This window comes from Heptranchias perlo, chromosome 30 (genome assembly GCF_035084215.1).
Source record: "Heptranchias perlo isolate sHepPer1 chromosome 30, sHepPer1.hap1, whole genome shotgun sequence".
In the NCBI taxonomy this organism is placed as follows: Eukaryota; Metazoa; Chordata; class Chondrichthyes; order Hexanchiformes; family Hexanchidae; genus Heptranchias; species Heptranchias perlo.
The window spans coordinates 4016908-4038385 of NC_090354.1; the positions used below are offsets into that span (position 1 = coordinate 4016908).

At 48.2% G+C, this 21478-nt stretch overlaps 1 protein-coding gene across 4 annotated transcripts in view; it reads left to right on the forward strand.

Moving 5' to 3' along the window:
* Positions 1–21478, forward strand: part of igf2bp1 (insulin-like growth factor 2 mRNA binding protein 1) — a 136030-nt gene that overhangs the window by 100989 nt on the left and 13563 nt on the right. For 3 of the 4 annotated variants that reach the window (XM_067969189.1, XM_067969191.1, XM_067969190.1), the window contains exons 3-8: positions 6556–6604; positions 13251–13302; positions 16473–16536; positions 17552–17824; positions 18330–18464; positions 19412–19534. In XM_067969189.1, coding sequence (XP_067825290.1) covers positions 6556–6604; positions 13251–13302; positions 16473–16536; positions 17552–17824; positions 18330–18464; positions 19412–19534 — 696 coding nt within the window. The remainder of the gene's footprint in view (positions 1–6555; positions 6605–13250; positions 13303–16472; positions 16537–17551; positions 17825–18329; positions 18465–19411; positions 19535–21478) is intronic. The other variant, XM_067969192.1, reaches the window with a different exon arrangement.

The window sequence follows — 21478 nt, forward strand, 5'->3', positions numbered from 1 at the left end:
TCTGTCTAAATATATCCCAACATGAGGCAGCACTTTCAGGGAGAGATGAGGAGAAATTAGGATGTGCACAGCAAGCTCCCACAAACAGTAATGTGATAATGACAAGATAATCTGTTTTTTAGTGATGTTGGTTGAGGGATAAATATTGGCCCCAGGGCACCGGGGAGAACTCCCCTGCTCTTCATTGAATTAGTGCCGTGGGATCTTTTACATCCACCTGAGAGGGCAGATGGGGCCTGGGTTTAATGTCTCATCCGAAAGATGACACAGTACAGTGCTGCACTGGGACTGTTGACCTGGAAATGTGCTCAAATCTCTGGAGTGGGACTTGAATCCACGACATTCTGACTCAGAGGCAAGAATGCTACCCACTGAGCCATGGCTGACACAGCAAATGTATCCACACAAGCAGACACATGGGCCACTTTAGATGCACCTCTGGTGCCTGCCTGGTCCATGCCTACAGGAAACTCAGGCACCATCACCCCCGCTCCCCCCACCCCCCATGATCCCAGACATTTTGGTGCCATCACCAGGAGGGCTGATTGGGCAAAATGTTTTCCTTGCCTGGCCTGGACCATGCAGGTGGGGCCCACTCTGTGTTCTGACCTCCAGACAAATGGCAAGTCCCGATCGTGGATCAGGAGTGCAAGCTACCAGCTTATGGAGACCCACCCCTAGCCCCGACCCTTACAGGTCAATGAGGAAACCGCCTTGAAATGGGACTGGGTCTCAGGCATTTCCTTAGATATTCTGCGGAGTTAGGGAGGGAGGCCAAAGAAGCCTCCATGGGATTTCACAACCATTGAGTTTGTTGGACTTGTTGTGGGAAAAATCACCACTCGGAGTCAGTTGGGACCAGGTTTGTCTATTGTTAGAAGCTCCCACAATTTTCAGTAAACAGGTACGGCTGGGATAGGCAAACATCAGACCGTGCTGATTCACTCTATAATTGGGCTTTGCTTTGCTCATTAGTGGCTGGGTCTATATTCTGGGCCAGAATTTCCCACGCACCACACACCACCAATCCAACATTACATTCCAGGAGCATCTTAAAAAAAAAACTGAGCCCACAAGAAAGTAAATCCTTGTAATGCCAGTGCCTCAAAAAAGCGGGGGCAGTTACAGGCCTCCATTCTGTTGGTTTGCGATAGGCACAGTTGGCCAAGTGATTTGATACAGGAAGTCTTGGTTGCGGGGGTGGGGGGGGGAGGAGGGTTGGTGGGGTAGGAGCTGAGAGCATGGGGCTGAGCAATTCATTATAACAAAGTACACTGAGATATTGGATCTACCTATGCCCTTTATTCACTGGAGGCTGGGTTATGTTGCAAACAGGTCCCTGGATATCATTGTGATAACTGGCCCTGTGCTCACTGCAAATCACAAGACAATGTGTAGGGTGAATGAATACTAAACCCTAGACCACAACCTCCAATAGGAAATTCAGGAGAAATTTCTTTACCCAGAGAGTGTTGAGAATGTGGAACTCGCTACCACAAGGAGTAGTTGAGGCAAACAGCATCGATGCATTTATGGGGAAGCTAGATAAATATATGAGGGAGAAAGGAATAGAAGGCTATGCTGATAGGGTTAAATGAAGTAGGGTGTGAGGAGGCTCCTGTAGACCATAAACACTGGCATAGACCAATTGGGCCGAATGGCCTGTTTCTGCACTGTACATTCTATGTAATTATATGTAATATTGGAAATATTGTATTGACCAAATCCAGTATGTAGTGTATATTAGTGAGAAGGTATCAGATGAGAGTCTCTTCCCCGCACTTCAATATAATCAGAAAATTAGATTGCGATCCACCACGTTATGGCTAGTGTTTTATATCCGATGCCCCAGTTGGCTCACTCCAGACTGCCCTCATAAGACAATCCAGAATATTGAATATCGGCCAACATAACCCATTTACCAGCGAGATCAAAGATTGAGGTGGCCACTGAGGTGCATCACTAACACTAGATTATTTCACTACAATTGCAAGGGCACGGTCAGTGCTGGTCAGTGCTGGTCACAGGGGTTAAATGTGGTGACTACATAAAGGTCAGATGATTCTTAACAAAAATCAAGTGAATCTAAATCATTATAAGCACAAGAGTAACTTTAACTATAAGCTTCACAGTCTCTTAGCACTAGTTGTTTTTCATTTAGTAACAGTATAGCAGAAGTACAGTATTAGTGGGTTTAAGTTCAAACTCTATATTCAGTGCATTACTGGTAGACCTCTAGTATTGAGGCTGCCTCTTCCTGAAGTGAGCATAAAAACCGTACAACATCTCTTTAAGTAGCAGGACAATGGCACTCTCCGCTCACTTACCCTTCGCTCCACCATTGGCGGCCGTGCCTTCAGCTGCCTAGGACCTAAGCTCTGGAATTCCCTCCCTAAACCTCTCCACTTCTCTACCTCTCTCTCCTCCTCAAATCCTACCTCGTTGACCCAACTGTCCTAATGTCTCCTTCTTTGGCTCGGTGTCAATTTCTGTCTGATTGCACTCCTGTGAAGCACCTTGGGATGTTTCACTACATTAAAGGTGCTATATAAATGCAAGTTGTTGTTGTTGTTCATTCGCTTTTCTGTTGAATGTAGCGAACCTTGCATGTGCCAAAACCTTCTCCTTTGGTTATTAACATGTTACTTTCTTAAACTCTATCTTGGCTTCCGAAACCATTGAAAGTTCCTACAACTGTCAAGTCACAGAACAATGGGTATATTAGAAAGAAAGAACTTGAATTTATATTGTGCCTTTCGCAACCTTGTCCCAAATGATTTGTCCCAAATCGCTTTACAACTAATGAAGTATTTTTTGAAGTGTACTCACTGTTGTAATGTAGGAAACGCGGCAGCCAATTTGCACACAGCAAGCTCCCACAAACAGCAATGAGATAATGACCAGATCATCTGTTTTAGTGATGTTGGTTGAGGGATAAATATTGGCCCCTGCTCTTCTTCGAAATAGGGATACTTTAGTACTTTGTGGATCTTAACGTATCTGTTGTAGTCTGCACTGATGACTCAGTACTGTGGTATTAACTGAAACAGACTACAGAGGTGGTGGGTTCAATCCTCAGTCAGTGCTGACTAGCTGATTGAGTTTTTATACAGCCTGTGCTGCCCTCTTTGACTGGAATGTGGAGGAACTGTGTTAATTGTAAGAGTAAAAAGAAAGATCAATAAATAAAGGTACATGCATCACAGCCTCCCCCATCTACCGTTAAAAACCTGGCAGAAACTCCATTATAAGTGGAGGAGCTCAGAAAACTTGAGATTAGAGCAACATTTGTATGCACAAGTTGATAATGAGGTTTCACCCTGTGTCGGTCTATAGTCTTGGGGTTTGGCTATGACTGATTATAGTATATATACATATAGTAATGTAGGTATAGTATCTATTCCTAGCTTTTGGAATAGGAAGACTGTAGTGGGGTAGGTAAGGTGTCAGCTGTGGCTCAGTGGGTAGGACTTCCTCTTCTGAGTTAGAAGGTTGTGGGTCCAAGACCTGCTCCAGAGACTTGAGCACATAATCCAGGTTGATACTCCCAGTGCAGTACTGAGGGAGTGCTGCAATGTCGGAGGTGCCGTCTTTCGGATGAGATACTAAACCGAGGCCTTGTCTGCCCTCTCAGGTGGATGTAAAAGATCCCATGGCATGAAGAAGAGAAGGGGAGTTCTCCCTGGTGTCCTTGCCAATATTTATCCCTCAAGCAACATCTAAAGACAGACTGTCTGGCCATTGTCACATTGTTGTTTGTGGGAGCTTGCTATGTGCAAATTGGCTGCCATGTTTCGCTACATTACAACAGTGACTACATTTCAAAAAGAACTTCATTGGCTGTAAAGTGCTTTGGGACGTCCTGAGGTCATGAAAGGTGTTACAGAAATGCAAGTCCTTCTTTCTTTCTTTAGGTTAGGAAGTGAAGAGTTAAAGAGAACTGGTTTGATTTCGTGTACTGGTATCAATGTGCTCTAGCTGGGGTGGCCTGCTGATGTCTCCTGAGCCACATGCAACTCTTTTGTGGCTGAAGTGCGGGTTCTTTGAATGCTTTCTTTGGCTGTCCTGCCCACACACTCTCCCGACGTGAGTGGCGCAGAATGAGAAAGAATGCAATCAGCCACAACCAAGCAGTCAGCCTTGCTCCCATTCCCAGCCTGTACGTTTGAACTAATTGCGATGTATTAACTATTTATTGGGGGCTGTGCGGTGTGAAAACAACACAGTTCTCAACTATGTCACAACTCACTCATGACAATCAGAAACTTCAACTCTTTCTGAAATATTTTTAGCAAATCGTCTTTATGCTTCTTAACTACTCTTTCCCCCTCCCCCCCCCCCACGAAACTTAATGTGGGGATTCATTCATTATTTTTTTTAAAGAGTTTACCGTGTTAATTGCAATATCTTTATGGCTGCGTAAAGTGACAACACGATTCCCGGCCAGAATGGGGATGATTGGGTAATTCCCCCATCAATCATTGCTGTAAGTGACTGAGATTGATTTTACGCAGACCATTTGTATTATGTAACTATCGTCCACTCACTGCATTTTGCAGGAGAAATCTCCCTGCTTTTATCGGGACATGTTGCTGCAGTTTCGGTCATGAGTTCTGTTTGCTGTAGTTTGTAGAGACTCTTTTTATAAAGACTGTGTAGACTGTTCGTTGTAGTGCTCTGTTTAAACACTCTGTTTGCTGAGTAAATAGCCTTTGTTTGCTGTAAAATAGACAGTTTGCTGTGAGTCCTGCTGTAAGTCACGCCCTGCCTCTGGCTGACACAGTGATGTCAATAGATTTTCTTCTGATTTCAGCACAATTACATGAACTGCTGGTAGGTTTTAAACTCTTTGTAAAATGATACTTTAAAATTGCCTCTTGGGCTATAGGAATCAACAAACACAACTGTTCTCATACAAACAATATCCAGTGCATAGTTATTGGATATTACTGCTTCGTGTCAGTTTGGCAATAGGTTCTGTTTTCTAGGTCTGATATCAAGAACAGGGTTGTCCAAACTGGGGTCCCTTGCAGCCCCCAAACTGGGGTCCCTTGCAGCCCCCAAACTGGGGTCCCTTGCAGCCCCCAAACTGGGGTCCCTTGCAGCCCCCAAACTGGGGTCCCTTGCAGCCCCCAAACTGGGGTCCCTTGCAGCCCCCAAACTGGGGTCCCTTGCAGCCCCCAAACTGGGGTGACACACAGCCCCTGGCAATCCAGCCCACGAGTCCCAGGCAACTCAATCCTATCTGAACATATTTCTTATTCTTTGGTTTGTGCTGTTGCCTCATTGATGAATAAATCCTAAATCACACAATAACAACTTGCGTTTTATAGTAACTTTAACGTAGGAAAACGTCCCAAGGCTCTTCATCGAGCTGTAATTTTAAAAAAATGGATGCCAAGCAAAGAAGAAGGTATTAGGAGGGCTGACCAGAAGCTTGGTCAAAGAAGAGAGTTTAAAAGGAGGTGGAAGGGTGGAGGGGAATTCCAGAGTGTGGGGCATAGGTGCCTGTAAACACGGCCGCCGATGGTGAGAGAAGGGAAAGGGGAAGAGGCCAGAGTCAGAGGAGCAGAGAATTCTGGGGGTGGGGTTTGTATGGCTGGAGGAGGTTACATAGATAGGGAGGGGTGAGGCCATGAAGAGATTTAAACTTGGGAATAAGAATTTTAACTTTGGTTCCCATTCCCCCAACCCCTCAATGTAAATCAGTTAGGACAGGGGAGATGGGTGAGCTGGAGTTGGGGAAATGTATACGGACAACAGAGTTTAGGATGACCTGAAGTTTATGGAGGCTGGAGGGTGGAGGGCCGGCCAGATGAGCATTGGAATAGTGGGGTCTGGAGGGAACATAGTTGTGCACCAGATATGTTCAAGTCTTGGACTTGAGGGAGTGAAGATAGGAGCCATACCAGAGGGGGGTCAACCAAGATGCGAGAGAATAAAGGTTTTTGTTGTGGACAAGGGCATCAAAGGTGGAGGCAAGGAAGTGGTTGAGCAAATCGATGGCTGGAGGAGTAGCAAGGCGAATAGAGGGCCAAAGGCTGGACAGTTGTGGCAGCACCGAGATCCATTAGTATCAGCAAGTTGAGATATTTGGAAATGAATGGGAATGTGGATTTAACATTCACATGTGAACCCTGGCAACGCAATGGGACACATCTAAGGAGGAGGCGAGAGGCTTCGGCACTGTCGATCCTAAAACTAACTGTTCTCCAATTAACAGTGAAAATATCAGAGAATCTGCTCAGTGTACAATTAACAGTGAAGGTACTAGTATACAAAATGGCTCAGTGTACAATTAACAGTGAACGTGTTAGTATATGAAATGGTTCAGTATACTATAACGGTGAACGTACTCGTATACAAAATGGTTCAGTATACTATAACGGTGAACGTACTCGCATACAAAATGGCTCAGTGCACAATTAACAGTGAATGTACTAGTATACGAAATGGCTCATTATACTATAACTGAATGTACCACTATATAAAATGACTTTTAGAAGCAAGCAACCTACCCAGTTTATTAACTCATCCATTTTGTTTCTTTAACAGAAGTCGCAAGATCCAGATCCGGAACATTCCACCACATATGCAGTGGGAGGTAAGTAACAAAATATTTTTTGTTCTTATTTTTACCTCATTTGTAATTTAAAATAAAAAATTCCTCTTCCCCAACTTTCTCCTGTGCTTTCTTCCATTCCTGGCACTGGTAAAGCTCCCTCTACACTGTCCCATCGAACACTCCCAGTGAAGGTATAGCATGGGTTAGAAAGAAAGACTTGCATTGATATAGCGCCTTTCATGACCTCAGGACGTCCCAAAGCGCCTTACAGCCAGTGAAGTACTTTTTGAAGTGTAGACACTGTTGTAATGTAGGAAACGCAGAAGCCAATTTACGCACCGCAAGATCCCACAAACAGAAACAAGATACATAACTGGATAATCTGTTTTAGTGGTGTTGGTTGAGGGCTAAATGTTGGCCAGGACACCAGGGAGAACTCCCCTGCTTTTCTTCCAAATAGTGCCAGGGGATCTTTTATGTCAACCTGAGAGGGCAGACGGGGCCTCGGTTTAACATCTAGGAACATAGGAACAGGAGTAGGCCATTCAGCCCCTCGTGCCTGCTCTGCCATTTGATAAGATCATGGTTGATCTGTGATCTAACTCCATATACCTGCCTTTGGCCCATATCCCTTAATACCTTTGGTTGCCAAAAAGCTATGGGCTCGATTTTAGGGTCGGGTTACCTGCGGGTTTCCAGCGGGGGGGCCCCGAAAATCCCGATCTCCGATCACGTGACCGGATTCGGACGAAATCCCGGCCACTTCCGGGTACCGCGCTGACGTGCGGGGCTGCGCGCGCAAGCCCCGCTGGTGGGAATCCCGCAGGCAATTAAAGCCAGCGGGGTTCCACTCGAGAGTACTTAACTTGCTCGTTGTGGTCAGTTAATGAGCTGAAGCAGCTGTCAAAAGAGGAAGTGTGGGATTTTACGTTCAAAGCAGTCAGTTTCCCACACTGGGGGAAACAAAACCCTTCAAACCAGGCGTGTTGCAGCCAGCAGCCTGTGGCAGGTTCCAAGATGCGCTCCACGGGGGAGCGCCCTCACCCACGCAGGAGGCCACCGCGTCACATAGGGCAACCCCTGCCCCCCACCACCCCCCGGCCAAGCCAGAGGACAGACCGACACGAAACCGCAGCCCCAGTCCGAGGACCCACACACCTACCCTGCACAACCCCTCAGACCAACACCTGCCAGTTGGGTGGTGTGTGGACACCCTCGGAGGACGAAGAGCATGACCACCACCAGCAGCCTCGCAGTCCACGCCGTCCGCCGCAGAGACGTGGATCCCCCCAACACGGTGTGGTTGCACGCCCACCTGCACAGCAGGAGGGAGGGCTACCGCAGAGAGAGACGCGTCGCAGAGGGCACTACCCTCGCCACAGGGTCCACAGACCGAGGCGCAGCTCCCCGGACCTCTCCCAGCAGCAGTGCACAGGGAGGCGCAGATTCGCTCGGCATGTAGTCGTGGAGATCTGCAGCCTCTTTCATGCCGAGCTGCTCCTGGCTGGCCCCAGCACCAACTGCTTACCTGTCGCTGGCAAAGTCACCACTGTCCTCCACACCTTCTCCTCCGCATCCTTCCAGGGTGCAGCCGGCAACACCGCCGATGTCTCTCAGTTGTCTGCGCGGACGAGCCCTGCAAATACACCTGCACCTACTCTGCAGTAACACGATGGGTGGCATCAGTGGTGGGTCCTCATAGTGATACCCAGGAGCGGGCATTATTGGACACAATGGACAGGATTCGCGGAGACATGGCAGTGGTGGTGTCAATATAATGTGTGCTGTTTGTGGCTCTGAAATTCAATATGGGTAACACCCATGACAAACCCTCAGACACCCTTGTGCACCCCCTTCATGCTGACGAGACGTTTGCCTTACCCTGCCTACTGCACATATGTGATGCATGCCCTGTGGCTGCAGCACAGGTGGTGGCAGGTTGAGTGAGGCTGGCCATGAGGGAGATGCACGAGAGGGTGAGTATGGGATGGAGCCATGAGATTGTATGAGGATTGGGTCGCGTGTTAGTGGCAGGATGAGTACTGGCGAGGTGAGTAGGTGGAGGTAAGATGAGGATGGGGTGTGAGTGGGCATGAAGGGTGATGTGACAGAATAGTGTTGGCGGTGCTGAAGGAGATTTGGGGTGGGGGCAGTGTTGTGGCAGACGGAGTGTAGGGGAAAGACTTTGTGTTCTCACTGTGGCTGACCTACTGCGGTCATTGCAGCGCCTCCTGCACTGTATGCAGGTGGGCGATATGTTGGTGGCGCAGGTGACCCCCTCTGCCACCTCGAGCCAGGCCTTCTTGGTGGCAGAGGCAGGCCGCTTCCTCCCGCCCGCCGGGGGGAAGATCTGTGTCCTCCCCCTCCTCCTCACCCCATCTGATGATATCTGGGGTGAGGCATCATTAAACTGGGAGCAGCCTTCCCCCTGGGCTGCTCCATGCTGCAATTTGTCCCATTGGTTGCAGCATCTGTCAGTGGAGGACTGCCCCTTTAACTCGAGAGCCTCCAGCTGACAGATCGTACTGCGCATGCGCAGCCCGCCCGACGCGCAGGCCAGCGCCGTGGACCCCGGAGGAGCAGGTAATTGGATCCTATTAGTGGATTGCCTGCTACGATCGCGTGGGCAACCCACTAATTTCGCCGTTCGCGTTTTCGACGCTCCCGGAGGACCACCCGCTGGGAACCCGCAGGCCTGGTAAATTCGAGCCCTATATCTCAGATTTAAATTTAGCAATTGAGCTAGTATCAATTGCCGTTTGCAGAAGAGAGTTCCAAACTTCTACCACCTTTTGTGTGTAGAAATGTTTTCTAATCTCGCTCCTGAAAGGTCTGGCTCTAATTTTTAGACTGTGCCCCCTACTCCTAGAATCCCCAACCAGCGGAAATAGTTTCTCTCTATCCACCCTATCCGTTCCCCTTAATATCTTATAAACTTCGATCAGATCACCCCTTAACCTTCGAAACTCTAGAGAATACAACCCCAATTTGTGTAATCTCTCCTCGTAACTTAACCCTTGAAGTCCGGGTATCAATTCTAGTAAACCTACGCTGCACTCCCTCCAAGGCCAGTATGTCCTTCCAAAGGTGCGGTGCCCAGAACTGCTCACAGTACTCCAGGTGCGGTCTAACCAGGGTTTTGTATAGCTGCAGCATAACTTCTGCCCCCTTGTACTCCAGTCCTCTAGATATAAAGCCCAGCATTCCATTAACCTTATTGATTATTTTCTGCACCTGTTCATGACACTTCAACGATCTATGTACCTGAACCCCTAGGTCCCTTTGGACTTATCCGAAAGACGGCACCTCCGACAGTGCAGCACTCCCTCGGTAATGGCACTGGGAGTATCAGCCTGGATTATGTGCTCAAGTCTCTGGAGTGGGGCTTGAGCCCACAATTTTCTGACTCAGAGATGAGAATGCTACCCACTGAGCCATGGCTGACAGTTAGGTACAGTGATCAGGAGCGGGAATCCTGGCTGGTGTTTCCCATTCCCAAGCCCTTACCGCCACCCTGGCTAAGATCAGCTGACTCAGCACAGACCAGGGATATGGAGTTTGGGACTCCCCTGACCTGTAGGGGCTCAGCCTGTTCACTGATTAAACTTACTGTGAGCCACCAGGGGAGCAGGCCCCATTTTTCCTTTCTGACCGCAAAGCAAGTGTCACTTTGGGGAGGAGGAAGGTTCCGGTCTCCATATTATAAAAAGGATGTAGAGGCACTGGAGGAGCTGCAAAAAAAGATTCATGAGGATGATACCAGAACTGAACAGATATACTTATCAGGAAAGGCTGAAAAGAGAAGGCTGAGGGGTGACCTGATAGAGGTCTTTAAGATTATGAAAGGGTAGACATAGAGAAAATGTTTCCACTTGTGGGGGAGTCCAAAACTAGGGGCCATAAATATAAGATAAATCCAATAGGGAATTCAGGAGAAACTTCTTTGCCCAGAGAGTGGTGAGAATGTGGAGCTCACTACCACGAGGAGTAGGTGAGGCGAATAACATCGATGCATTTAAAGGGAAGCTAGATCAACACATGAGGGAGAAAGGAATAAAAGGATATGCTGATAGGGTTAGATGAAGAGTGGTGGGCGGAGGCTCGTGTGGAGCATAAATGCTAGCATAGACCAGTTGGGCCGAATGGCCTGTTCGTGTGATGTAGGCTCAATGTAACTCTATAAAGGGCTCTCTCGATTAGACGCGAAGTGAATGTGTGTGTATGGACTGAACTATAACAGTGAAATTATCTCTGGAAGAGAATTAACGTAACATAGTAATTAGAGTAATGAAGGGCAAGCTGAGACCAGTCCTGTGGGCAGTGTCGGGGGACTGCAGTTGATTGGCTAAAACCTCCTTTTGTTACTGGGGCTGTATTAATTTGAGTTCTGGGACAATGGCACTTGTTTTGCTAAATCCAGCTCATGATCTTTTATATCACCGGTCTGTTTTCTATTAAGGAGGTCATTTAACACACGGGGGTAGAAAGTGGACCTCATCGTGTCTTTACGAGATTGATTTCTGGGATGAGAGGGTTGTCCTATGAGGAGAGATTGAGTAGAATGGGCCTATACTCGCTGGAGTTTAGAAGAATGAGAGGTGATCTCATTGAAACATATAAGATTCTGAAGGGGACGTGACAGGGTAAATGCTGAGAGGCTGTTTCCCCTGGATGGAGAGTCTAGAACTAGGGGACATAGTCTCAGGATAAGGGGTCGGCCATTTAAGACTGAGATGAGGAGGAATTTCTTCACTCAGAGGGCTGTGGATGCTGAGTCGTTGAGCATATTCAAGGCTGAGATCGATAGATTTTTGGACTTTAGGGGAATCAAGGGATATGGGGGATCGGGCGGGAAAGTGGAGTTGAGGTTGAAGATCAGCCATGATCTTATTGAATAGCCGAGCAGGCTCGGGGGAACCACATGGCCTACTCCTGCTCCTATTTCTTATATGTTGTTCTTATATTTTTTTAACGGACATAAAATGGGTGCAACGAGGCCCAATTTCTTTGGGGTGGGAGTGGGGGAATGATGTCCTGCAGCCCAAGGACACCTGAGAAAGATCCAACCCGATATTGGGTCGTATGATTTTTCAGGCCACCTAAAACAGGCTTTAGGAGGGGCCTTTTTTAGGACCCGTTGGTGTACAGCTCTTCAGTCCTCCGGCCGGGCCTGGCTCACCTCAGCATCACCTGCCCCTGGATCCAGCCTAGCAACCGGCCAAAACTCACCCAATAAGGTGAGCTTTAATATTTTTAATTTCTGAATTCATGGGAATCTGTTCATGCAGAAGGGAGAGTTGCCAGTGGGGCCGTGACAGGCAACTGCAGTTTGGCCATTCTTTAGATGAGGCCTGAGGACCAATTTCGGGCCTCCCGGCTCAGGCCGTTTCACTGCCTTCACGCTGGAAACTGGGCGCCTATGAATTTCTACTCCATTAACTCCCTCTCTGTGATTGGCATATCTGTTGCTTCTCTCTCCCCCTCTTTTCCTCTCTCTTTTTCCACCTTCACTAAAATGCCTGTCGATCTCTCAACAACTACTTGCATTTATATCGCACCTTTAACCAGAAAAAAAACCTCAAGGCGCTTCACAGGAGAGCGATTGGACAAAAATGGACACCGAGCCGAAGGAGGAGATATTAAGGGAGGTTGCCAAAAGCTTGGTCAAAGAGTTAGGTTTTAAGGAGCATCTCAAAGGAGCAGAGAGAGAGGTAAAGAGGTTTAGGGAGGGAGTTCCAGAGCTTAGAGCCAAGGCAGCTGAAAGCACGGCCGCCAATGTTGGGGTGAAGGGAGGTGGGTGATGTACAAGAGGCCAGAGTCAGAAGAACGCAGAGACCTTGGAGGGTTGTAGGGCTGGAGGAGGTTACAGCGATAGGGAGAGGTGAGGCCGTGGAGGGATTTAACCCTATCGGTTTCTAGTCCTGCAAGGGTCATACCTCAAACATCATAACCTGTCTTCTGCTTTTCCAGATGCTGTTGTGTCTTTCCAGCATTTCCTATTGTTATTTCAGCTTTCCAGCATTTTCAGTTTTTCTTTTTATTTGCTGGGATGATGGAGTCGGATTTAACAGAATAAACCACAGGATCCAGCTCACGGCACCTGACTCCCGGAATGTGAATGGAACGACTCCAATGTAAAGGCAGCTGTTAAGATTGTTTGAGGTTTACACTGTTGGAAAGATTGTGGTGCAGTCCCGTGCCCAACGATAAAATGTAGAATTAGTAACGCTTCACACCTGGACTGTGCATCGCTGCTCTACCTGCTCCTCTCTCCATTCTGAAATTGGAGAAACAAGCCGTGAATTTGTGGCTCTGAATGGACTGTTCTTGGTCTCACACTCATTGATCGCTTCACAAACAGTGTCCCCATTATATGGGACAGACAAAACCACAATCGACCTGCTCCTACCACCCACTGGGTACACCACACCCCATAGAATCCTTAATGTGCCACCCAGCTCCTCACAGACACACACAGAGGCACATACATATATACAAATATACACACATGCACATATACACATGCACATATACACATGCACATATACATGCACACCTATCCACACACTAACACACACACACATACTGTGGGGCTCCACTGTGAGTACAGTGGACGCCCTTCTCTTACCGTCACTCCGATCTTGATACCTCAGTGTTTCAAACTGTATGTGTGTCTGTTTGACAGGTGTTGGATGGATTACTAGCTCAGCACGGAGCTGTGGAAAACTGTGAGCAAGGTATGTGATCATTTCGTTAAATGTTAAGCGACCGGCTGGCCTTTTGTACTCTTTGTATCTCGCCCCTGTTTTTGCCTCACCGACCTCTGAGGTCAGAGTGCGGGTTGACAGCGATGGATCATCAGATCTCTCAAGAGATGAGAACCCATTTGTGTCCCGTTCTCTCTTATAAAATGTCTCGGTTCAGACGCACAGCCTCGATTTCACCCAGAGAGGGTTTGACCCCCTGAAGGCTCAGTGTGTAACTGCACCAACTAGAATGTCACTGAACTACACAGGCAGGTCCCAGGTTAGCTTCCTGGTCTTTGCCAAGTTAACCTGATCTCAGGTGAGGGGGGAGTAAGGGGTTTTTCAATTGGCCTCCATATCCCTGCTTAGAGACAGGGAAATCAGCCAGGGTTCCTGAATCTTGAGTGCTATAGAGTGACCCCTCCTGGGAGATGTGTGCGCCTGTGTCTGTGTACGTGTGTGCGTGCCTGTTTTGTGCTTATGTTTGTGTTTGTGCAGGTCTGTGTGTGTGTCAGTATCTATGTTTGTGTGTGTGTTGTGCGTGTGTGTCTGTGAGTGTCTTTCTGTGTGAGCGCGGGTGTGTGTCTGTGTCTGTGTGTGGGTGTGTTTCTGTGTGTGGGTATGGGTGTGTATCTGTGTGAGTCCATGTCTGTGTGGGTGTGTGTGTGTGTGTCGGTGTGTATGGGTGTGTGTGTGTCGGTGTGTGTGTGTATCTGTGTCTGTGTGTGTGTGGGTGTGTGTGTGTGTATCTGTGTCGATGTGTGTGTGTATCTGTGGGTGTGTCTGTGGGTGTGTGTGTCTGTATCTGTGTCAGTGTGTGTGTGTGTGTCTGTGTGTGTGTCTGTGTCAGTGTGTGTGGGTGTGTGTGTCGGTATCTGTGTGTGTGTGGGTGTAATCAGGCTCAACTGCCACGTCCACCATTAAATACCCTGCCGACACTCACATATGATACCATAAGATACCAGGGGGCACCAGTGCCCGTGGACCCCACACCCTGCCAAGTGCCAGCACCTTCAGGAACGAAGGGGGAAAAGGGGAAACCAGGGGAAATAAAAGAAAAAGAAAGTGGGTTTACTTGATCTGTGGCCGCGAGCTGACATTGTGGGGAGAGACTATGGACTAAATATGGAACCTGACGTCAGCTGGTGCCCAGGGCGAGCCCAGGATTGCTATTGGCCCCATGGACTCCACACAAACACAAAGTGCTGCATCTACCCACACGTGAGGTGTACAAGATAAGCCTCCAAAACTCACCAACTACCCCTTCCCAAACACTCGTGTCTCTTATAAGACGAGAGTTAATGTTGCAGCCTCTTTCCACTAAAATTCTTCCTGTTGACTGGTGCCCAAAAAATAAATTTGCTCTTTACACTTCCCTAATTTCAGCCAGTGCTAATTTTCTATCTGCTGCCCCAGTGCTGGGATATTTAAACAACAGCTGCCTCTCCCATCCCCAGTCCTGGCTCCCACATGCATTTTAAATCTCCCCTCACTCTATCTATTTTAGCAAATCTGTTTTGATTCCAGGTTTAGGGGAGGTGGAAATCCCGTCTCTATTTTCCAATTTTTCTCCATTCTTCTACTGATGGCCCCGACTTCTTGCTGAGGGACAGTTTTGCGGCTGTCAGCCACTCGTCAGTTGTCCACCCAAGTGGCCGTGCTTTATGTGTGAGCCTAGACGGTGAGGAGGGTCATTTTAACCCAACTCATTGGGCGGGAATCCTACAGGATCGAGTTTTACACCCCGCCCGATATTAACTCTCCACAGACTTCAACAGAGCGTAAACTCGAGGTGGGGGGGGGAGTTTCCCCCCCCGATTCCATCAGTTTCCCCACGGGTTAAAATTGCCCCCTCATGCGTGTCAGCTGGCCAATCGATCCTGGGGGATATCAAAGTTGACAATGACCCCGTATTTGACCGAGATCGAAATACTTGCTCACACCCCTGGACAGCGATTAGGAGCAGGTAGAGTGTCTGATATTTGACCACCTGTAGCTGGAACCGCGGCAGAAGACGTTTTTTTGCATCGTGAACCGTTGGACGTAACACCGAACGGCGTTTACTTGGCGCTTCCGTTTGTAAAACCACTGCAGGGGGCAGAATTGGCTGCGGCCGGAGAAAGCAGTTCAGATAAAATGGCGAGCATGATATCGATCTGACTGCGATCCAGGAATGAGTGTCGGAGAGAAGCAGCCTCTTGCTGTAGGTTTGACCCAGGCTGACTGGAGCCCAATTGAAACTCTGAGCCAGACTCTAACCACAAACCACCGAGCCCAAGTCAACACTGCAGCTGTGATTGGCTGAGCTCCAGAATCTCATCGTTGAAAGCTCAGATTTTTATTTGAATGAAGAGAGAAAAAAACGCCATTGATAAGAAAACTGAACAGAACTGAAAAAATTCAGGGCACAAACTGTCTGATATTGGGGCTTTTGGGAAGAGGGCAGGGGGAATGGGGTCCTTGGTAACATGTTTTGAGCTAGATAGGTTAGGTTAAAAGAAAAAAGAAAGACTTGCATTTATATGGCGTCCTTCACGACCTCAGGATGTCCCAAAGCGTTTTACAGCCAATGGGTAGGATGGGTATAGAGGGATATGGGCCAAGTGCAGGCAATTGGGACTAGCTTAGTGGTATAAACTGGGCGACATGGACATGTTGGGCCGAAGGGCCTGTTTCCATGTTGTAAACTTCTGTGATTCTATAAGTACTTTTTGACGTGTAGTCACTGTTGCAATGTAGGAAACTCAGCAGCCAATTTTCACACAGCAAGATCCCACAAACAGCATTGAGGTAAATGACCAGATAATCTGTTTTTAGAGCTGTTGATTGAGGGATAAATTTTGGCCCAGGACACCGGGGAGAACTCCCCTGCTCTTCTTCGAAATAGTGCAGGGGGATCTTTTACATCCACCTGAGAGGCTCCAGGGGACTAAACTGTGTGTATTTTTACGGTTTAAAAAAATAGTTGAATAAAAAGTTCTTAAAAGGTTTGCAGTGGTGAGTGCAGAGTTGATTTCAAAATGAACATTCACTCTCTGTGATTCACTGGCACAAGACCCTGGTGTCAGTTTGTGCTGTGTGGGGAGGGTCCGTGCCTCTCGAGGAGTTTACATGGACATGGAAGAGACTTTTCTGATTTCTGTTTTCCTCTCTGTCTCTAGTCAATACAGAAACTGAGTCAGCAGTGGTGAATGTCACATATGGGACCAAGGACCAAGCCAGACAGTAAGTATCATAGAATCTTACAGCACAGAAAGAGGCCATTCAGCCCACTGTGCCAATGCTGGCTCTTTGAAAGAGCTATCCAATAAGTCCCACTCCCCTGCTCTTTCCCCGTAGCCCTGCAAATTTTTCCTTTTCAAGTATTTATCCAATTCCTCTTTGAAAGTTACTTTTGAATCTGCTTTCACCTCCCTTTCAGGCAGCGCATTCCAGATCGTAACAACTTGCCGCGTAAAAAAATTTCTCCTCAATTCCCCCTCTGGTTCTTTTGCCAATTGCCTTAAATCTGTGTCCTCCGGTTACCGACCCTCCTGCCAGTGGAAACAGTTTCTCCGTATTGACTCTGTCAAAACCCATTATCGATTCGCACTTCCAGCAATTTGCAGTGCAAAACTTTTTTGAGCTGAAGGGTGAGGAAGAAAATCTAAAAAACGGGGCATGTCACGAGATGCCCCACTCCAGCAAAATCTGGGCCATTGATTTTTGAAGATTTGTGGGACCCGATAATCTGCCTTTCCCAGCAAAGGAGGCTAGTGGTGATGAGATCTCCTTCAGAGAGTTAGAAAAACTGAACAGGCTGGGGCTTTTTTCTCTAGAAAAGACAAAGCTGAGGGGTGACCTGATAGCGGTCTTTAAAGTTATGATAGGGTTTGATAGGGTAGACGTAGAGAAGGTGTTTCCACATAAGTGGGGGGAGGGTCCAAAACTAGAGGCCATAAATATAAGAGAGTCACCAATAAATCCAATAGGGAACTCAGGAGAAACTTCTTTACCCAGAGAGTGGTGAGAATGTGGAACTCGCTCCCACAAGGAGTAGTTGAGGTGAATAGTGTAGATGCATTTAAGGGGAAGCTGGATAAACACATGAGGGAGAAAGGAATAGAAGGATATGCTGATAGGGTGAGATGAAGCAGGGTTGGAGGAGGCTCGTGTTTCTGTGTTGTAAATTCTATGTAACTCGGGATGAAAATAACAAAAGCCGTCTTTTGTTGTGTTTCCTTCTCTTTTTTCCCCTCAGAGCGATAACCAAGCTGAACGGTCACCAGCTGGAGAGCTACAGCTTGACAGTCACTTACATCCCAGATGAGCAGGCCGTGCAGCAAGGGCAGGAGATGGGCCGCAGAGGGTTCAGTGGAAGAGGCCCTCCACAGCAAGGCTCAGCGGGAGCGGCCCCGATGAAGCAGCAGTTCGACATTCCTCTACGGATCCTGGTGCCAACCCAGTTTGTGGGAGCCATTATCGGAAAAGAGGGAGCCACCATCCGGAATATCACTAAACAAACACAGTCCAAGTAAGATAACTGTACCACCCTAATGGCCTCTCGACTGCTCTTGATATACCAATAAAGCGTTGTTTGCAATCAGACGTGGGATGATTGTGCAAGGGGGGGGGATAGAATGAGAGAGCAGGAGAGAACTTGGCTAGTTAGAGGGAAGATACAGGTATAGAGACCGTGTATGGTAAAGAGAGCAGGGATTGAGAGAAGCAAGAGCAAGAGACGGAGACACCGAGGGGATGGGAGTTGGGGGGTGGGAATGAAAGAGAGGAGGAGAATAGAGGGAGAAGAGCGAGTGAGAAAGGAAGCAGATAGAGAGAGAGAGCACGCTGGGGAAGAGAGGAGAGAACGTGAGAGGGGAGTGGGAAGTAGAGACAGCAAGGGGAACGAGAGAGAGAAGAGCAATTGAGAGTGAAAATGGGAGCAAGGGGCAGAGAGAGGGAGACCAGGAGTGACAGAGAGCAGGAAGGGGGAAGAGAGAAAGGAGGACGACACATGTTGAGTCTCTTTGTTTGTGCAGGATTGACGTCCATCGGAAGGAGAACGCAGGTGCAGCTGAGAAGCCCATCAGCATTCACTCAACGGCAGAGGGCTGTTCAGCCGCATGCAAGATGATCCTGGACATTATGCAACAGGAAGCACAGGCAACCAAAACGTACGTACCCCAGCAACAGGCACGGCAACCTTCAGGCCCAAGCGAGGGACGTATCACGGGGCGAGGAACTATGACCCAAAAAACCCTATACCCCGCACCACTCACTGTAACACACTGATATACCCCACACCCCTCACTGTAACACCCTGATATACCCCACACCCCTCACTGTAACACCCTGATATACCCCACACCCCTCACTGTAACACTCTGATATACCCCACACCACTCACTGTAACACCCTGATATACCCCACACCCCTCACTGTAACACCCTGATATACCCCACACCCCTCACTGTAACACCCTGATATACCCCACACCCCTCACTGTAACACCCTGATATACCCCACACCCCTCACTGTAACACTCTGATACACCCTACACCCCTCACTGTAACACCCTGATATACCCCACACCCCTCACTGTGACACCCTGATATACCCCACACCCCTCACTGTAACACCCTGATATACCCCACACCCCTCACTGTAACACCCTGATATACCCCACACCCCTCACTGTAACACTCTGATACACCCCACACCCCTCACTATAACACCCTGATATACCCCACACCCCTCACTATAACACCCTGATATACCCCACACCCCTCACTGTAACACCCTGATATACCCCACACCCCTCACTGTAACACCCTGATATACCCCACACCCCTCACTGTAACACCCTGATATACCCCACACCCCTCACTGTAACACCCTGATATACCCCACACCCCTCACTGTAACACCCTGATATACCCCACACCCCTCACTGTAACACCCTGATATACCCCACACCCCTCACTGTAACACTCTGATATACCCCACACCCCTCACTGTAACACCCTGATATACCCCGAACCCCGCTCTGTAACTCTCTTGTTATTTATATTTCCTACCTTGATTCTTCTGTTTTAGTTTAACTGCTATCTGATCTCTACAGAGCTGAAGAGGTTCCGTTAAAGATTCTGGCGCATAATAACTTTGTCGGCAGGCTAATTGGGAAGGAAGGCAGGAATCTGAAGAAGGTGGAACAGGACACGGAAACGAAAATCACAATCTCTCCGTAAGTCCAGCTCAACAGGCTCCTCGTCTAACCTCCCACAGGAGTGACGACAAAGACCATCCAATCAGCAGGAGGTTCAGGTGTCATCATCCAAGAATGGAAAATAAAAAACTGCCTCCTGCCCGGAATAAAATTGTCCAGTTTCCTTCTCTCTCCCTCCCCTCCTGTGAACACCCACTCATACTGGGTACAAGCCCGTAGTTAGGTATTAGCCATGGCTCAGTGGGTAGCACTCTTGCCTCAAAGTCAGAAGGTCTTGGGTTCATGTCCTGCTCCAAGAGCACATATTCCACGCAGACATTCCCAGTGCCAGTACTGAGGGAGTGCTGCACTATCAGAGGTGCCATCTTTCGGATAATACATTAAACCGAGGCCCCATGTGCCCTCTTAGGTGGACATAAGAAATAGGATCAGGAGTAAGATCATGGCTGATCTTCGACCTCAACTCCACTTTCCTGCCCAATCCCCATATCCCATGATTCCCCTAAAGTCCAAAAATCTATTGATCTCAGCCTTAAATATACTCAATGACTCAGCATCCACAGCCCTCTGGGGTAGAGAATTCCAAAGAATCACAACCCTCTGAGTGAAGAAATTTCTCCTCATCTCAGTCCTAATAAACTTCTTATCCTGAGACTATGCCCCCTAGTTCTAGACTCTCCAGCCAGAGGAAACAACCTCTCAGCATCTACCCTGTCAAGCCCCCTCAGAATCCTGTATGTTTCAATGAGATCACCTCTCATTCTTCTAAACTCCAGGGAGTATCAGTTCAATCTCTCCTCACAGGTCAACCCTCTCATCCCAAGATTCAATCTCGTGAACCTTCGTTGCTCTGCCTCTGAGGCAAGTATATCCTTCCTTGGGTAAGGAGACCAAAACTGCACACAGTACTCCAGTCACCTCCAGGTGAGGTCTCACCAAAGCCCTGTACAATCATTGTAAGACTTCCTTAGTCTTGCAATAAAACGTAAAACATAAGAGATCCTATTCGAAGAAGAGCAGGGGAGTTCTCCCCGGTGTACTGGCCAATATTCATCCCTCAACTAACATCACTAAAACAGATTATTTGGTCATTTATCTCAATGCTGTTTGTGGGACCTTGCTGTGCGCAAATTGGCTGCCGCATTTTCTACATTACAACAGTGACTACATCTGAAATGTACTTCATTGGCTGTAAAGCCCTTTGGGACGTCTTGAGATGGTGAAAGGTGCTATATAAATGCAAGTTCGTTCGTTCTTCTTATAGTTGCTGAGTATCCACACACAATGGAGTAGAACTTGGTCTTCGAAGACCCGTATTCCACCCGGGGCAAAAGGACCAGTTGGTGGGGCTACATCCTGTGCCCCAAAAACGCCTGAAATACATTCGATGCCATATTGGCCTTGGACAATATTCAGACGTCCAGAGCAGCCACCATAAAGAGGCCTTAGGCTCCTTAAATATGTTAATACTGGGCCTAATTACAGCACAGAAACAGGCCATTCGGCCCAACTGGTCTGTGCTGGTGTTTATGCTCCACACGAGGCTCCTCCCACCTTACTTCACCTCACCCCATCAGCATATCCTTCTAGTCCTTTCTCCCTCATGCACTTATCTAGCTTCCCCTTAAATGTATCTGTGCAGATACCTGTTCAAGAACCCCTTGGAGAGATTTGTCGGTGTGAAGCAGGGTCCGGCCCAGCTCTGCTCAGGCTTTCAGGGGTTGGCTGCGGCCTAACCAGCTGCCACCAGCAAAACAAAACAGGAGCCACTCCTCCCGACTCCACAGCACTACTGCGGGCCGCTGCTAGCCCAGGCTCTGCCCTTCCTCCTGTTCTCCTTCGCCCCTTTCCCCCCCACTTCCAGGCGACTCACATTGGATTAGGCCACATGGGCTGACAGCTCGCCCGAGTGATTCAGATCGGGCCCGAGGCCCAATTTCAATCGCAGGGATTGTTCCCTGC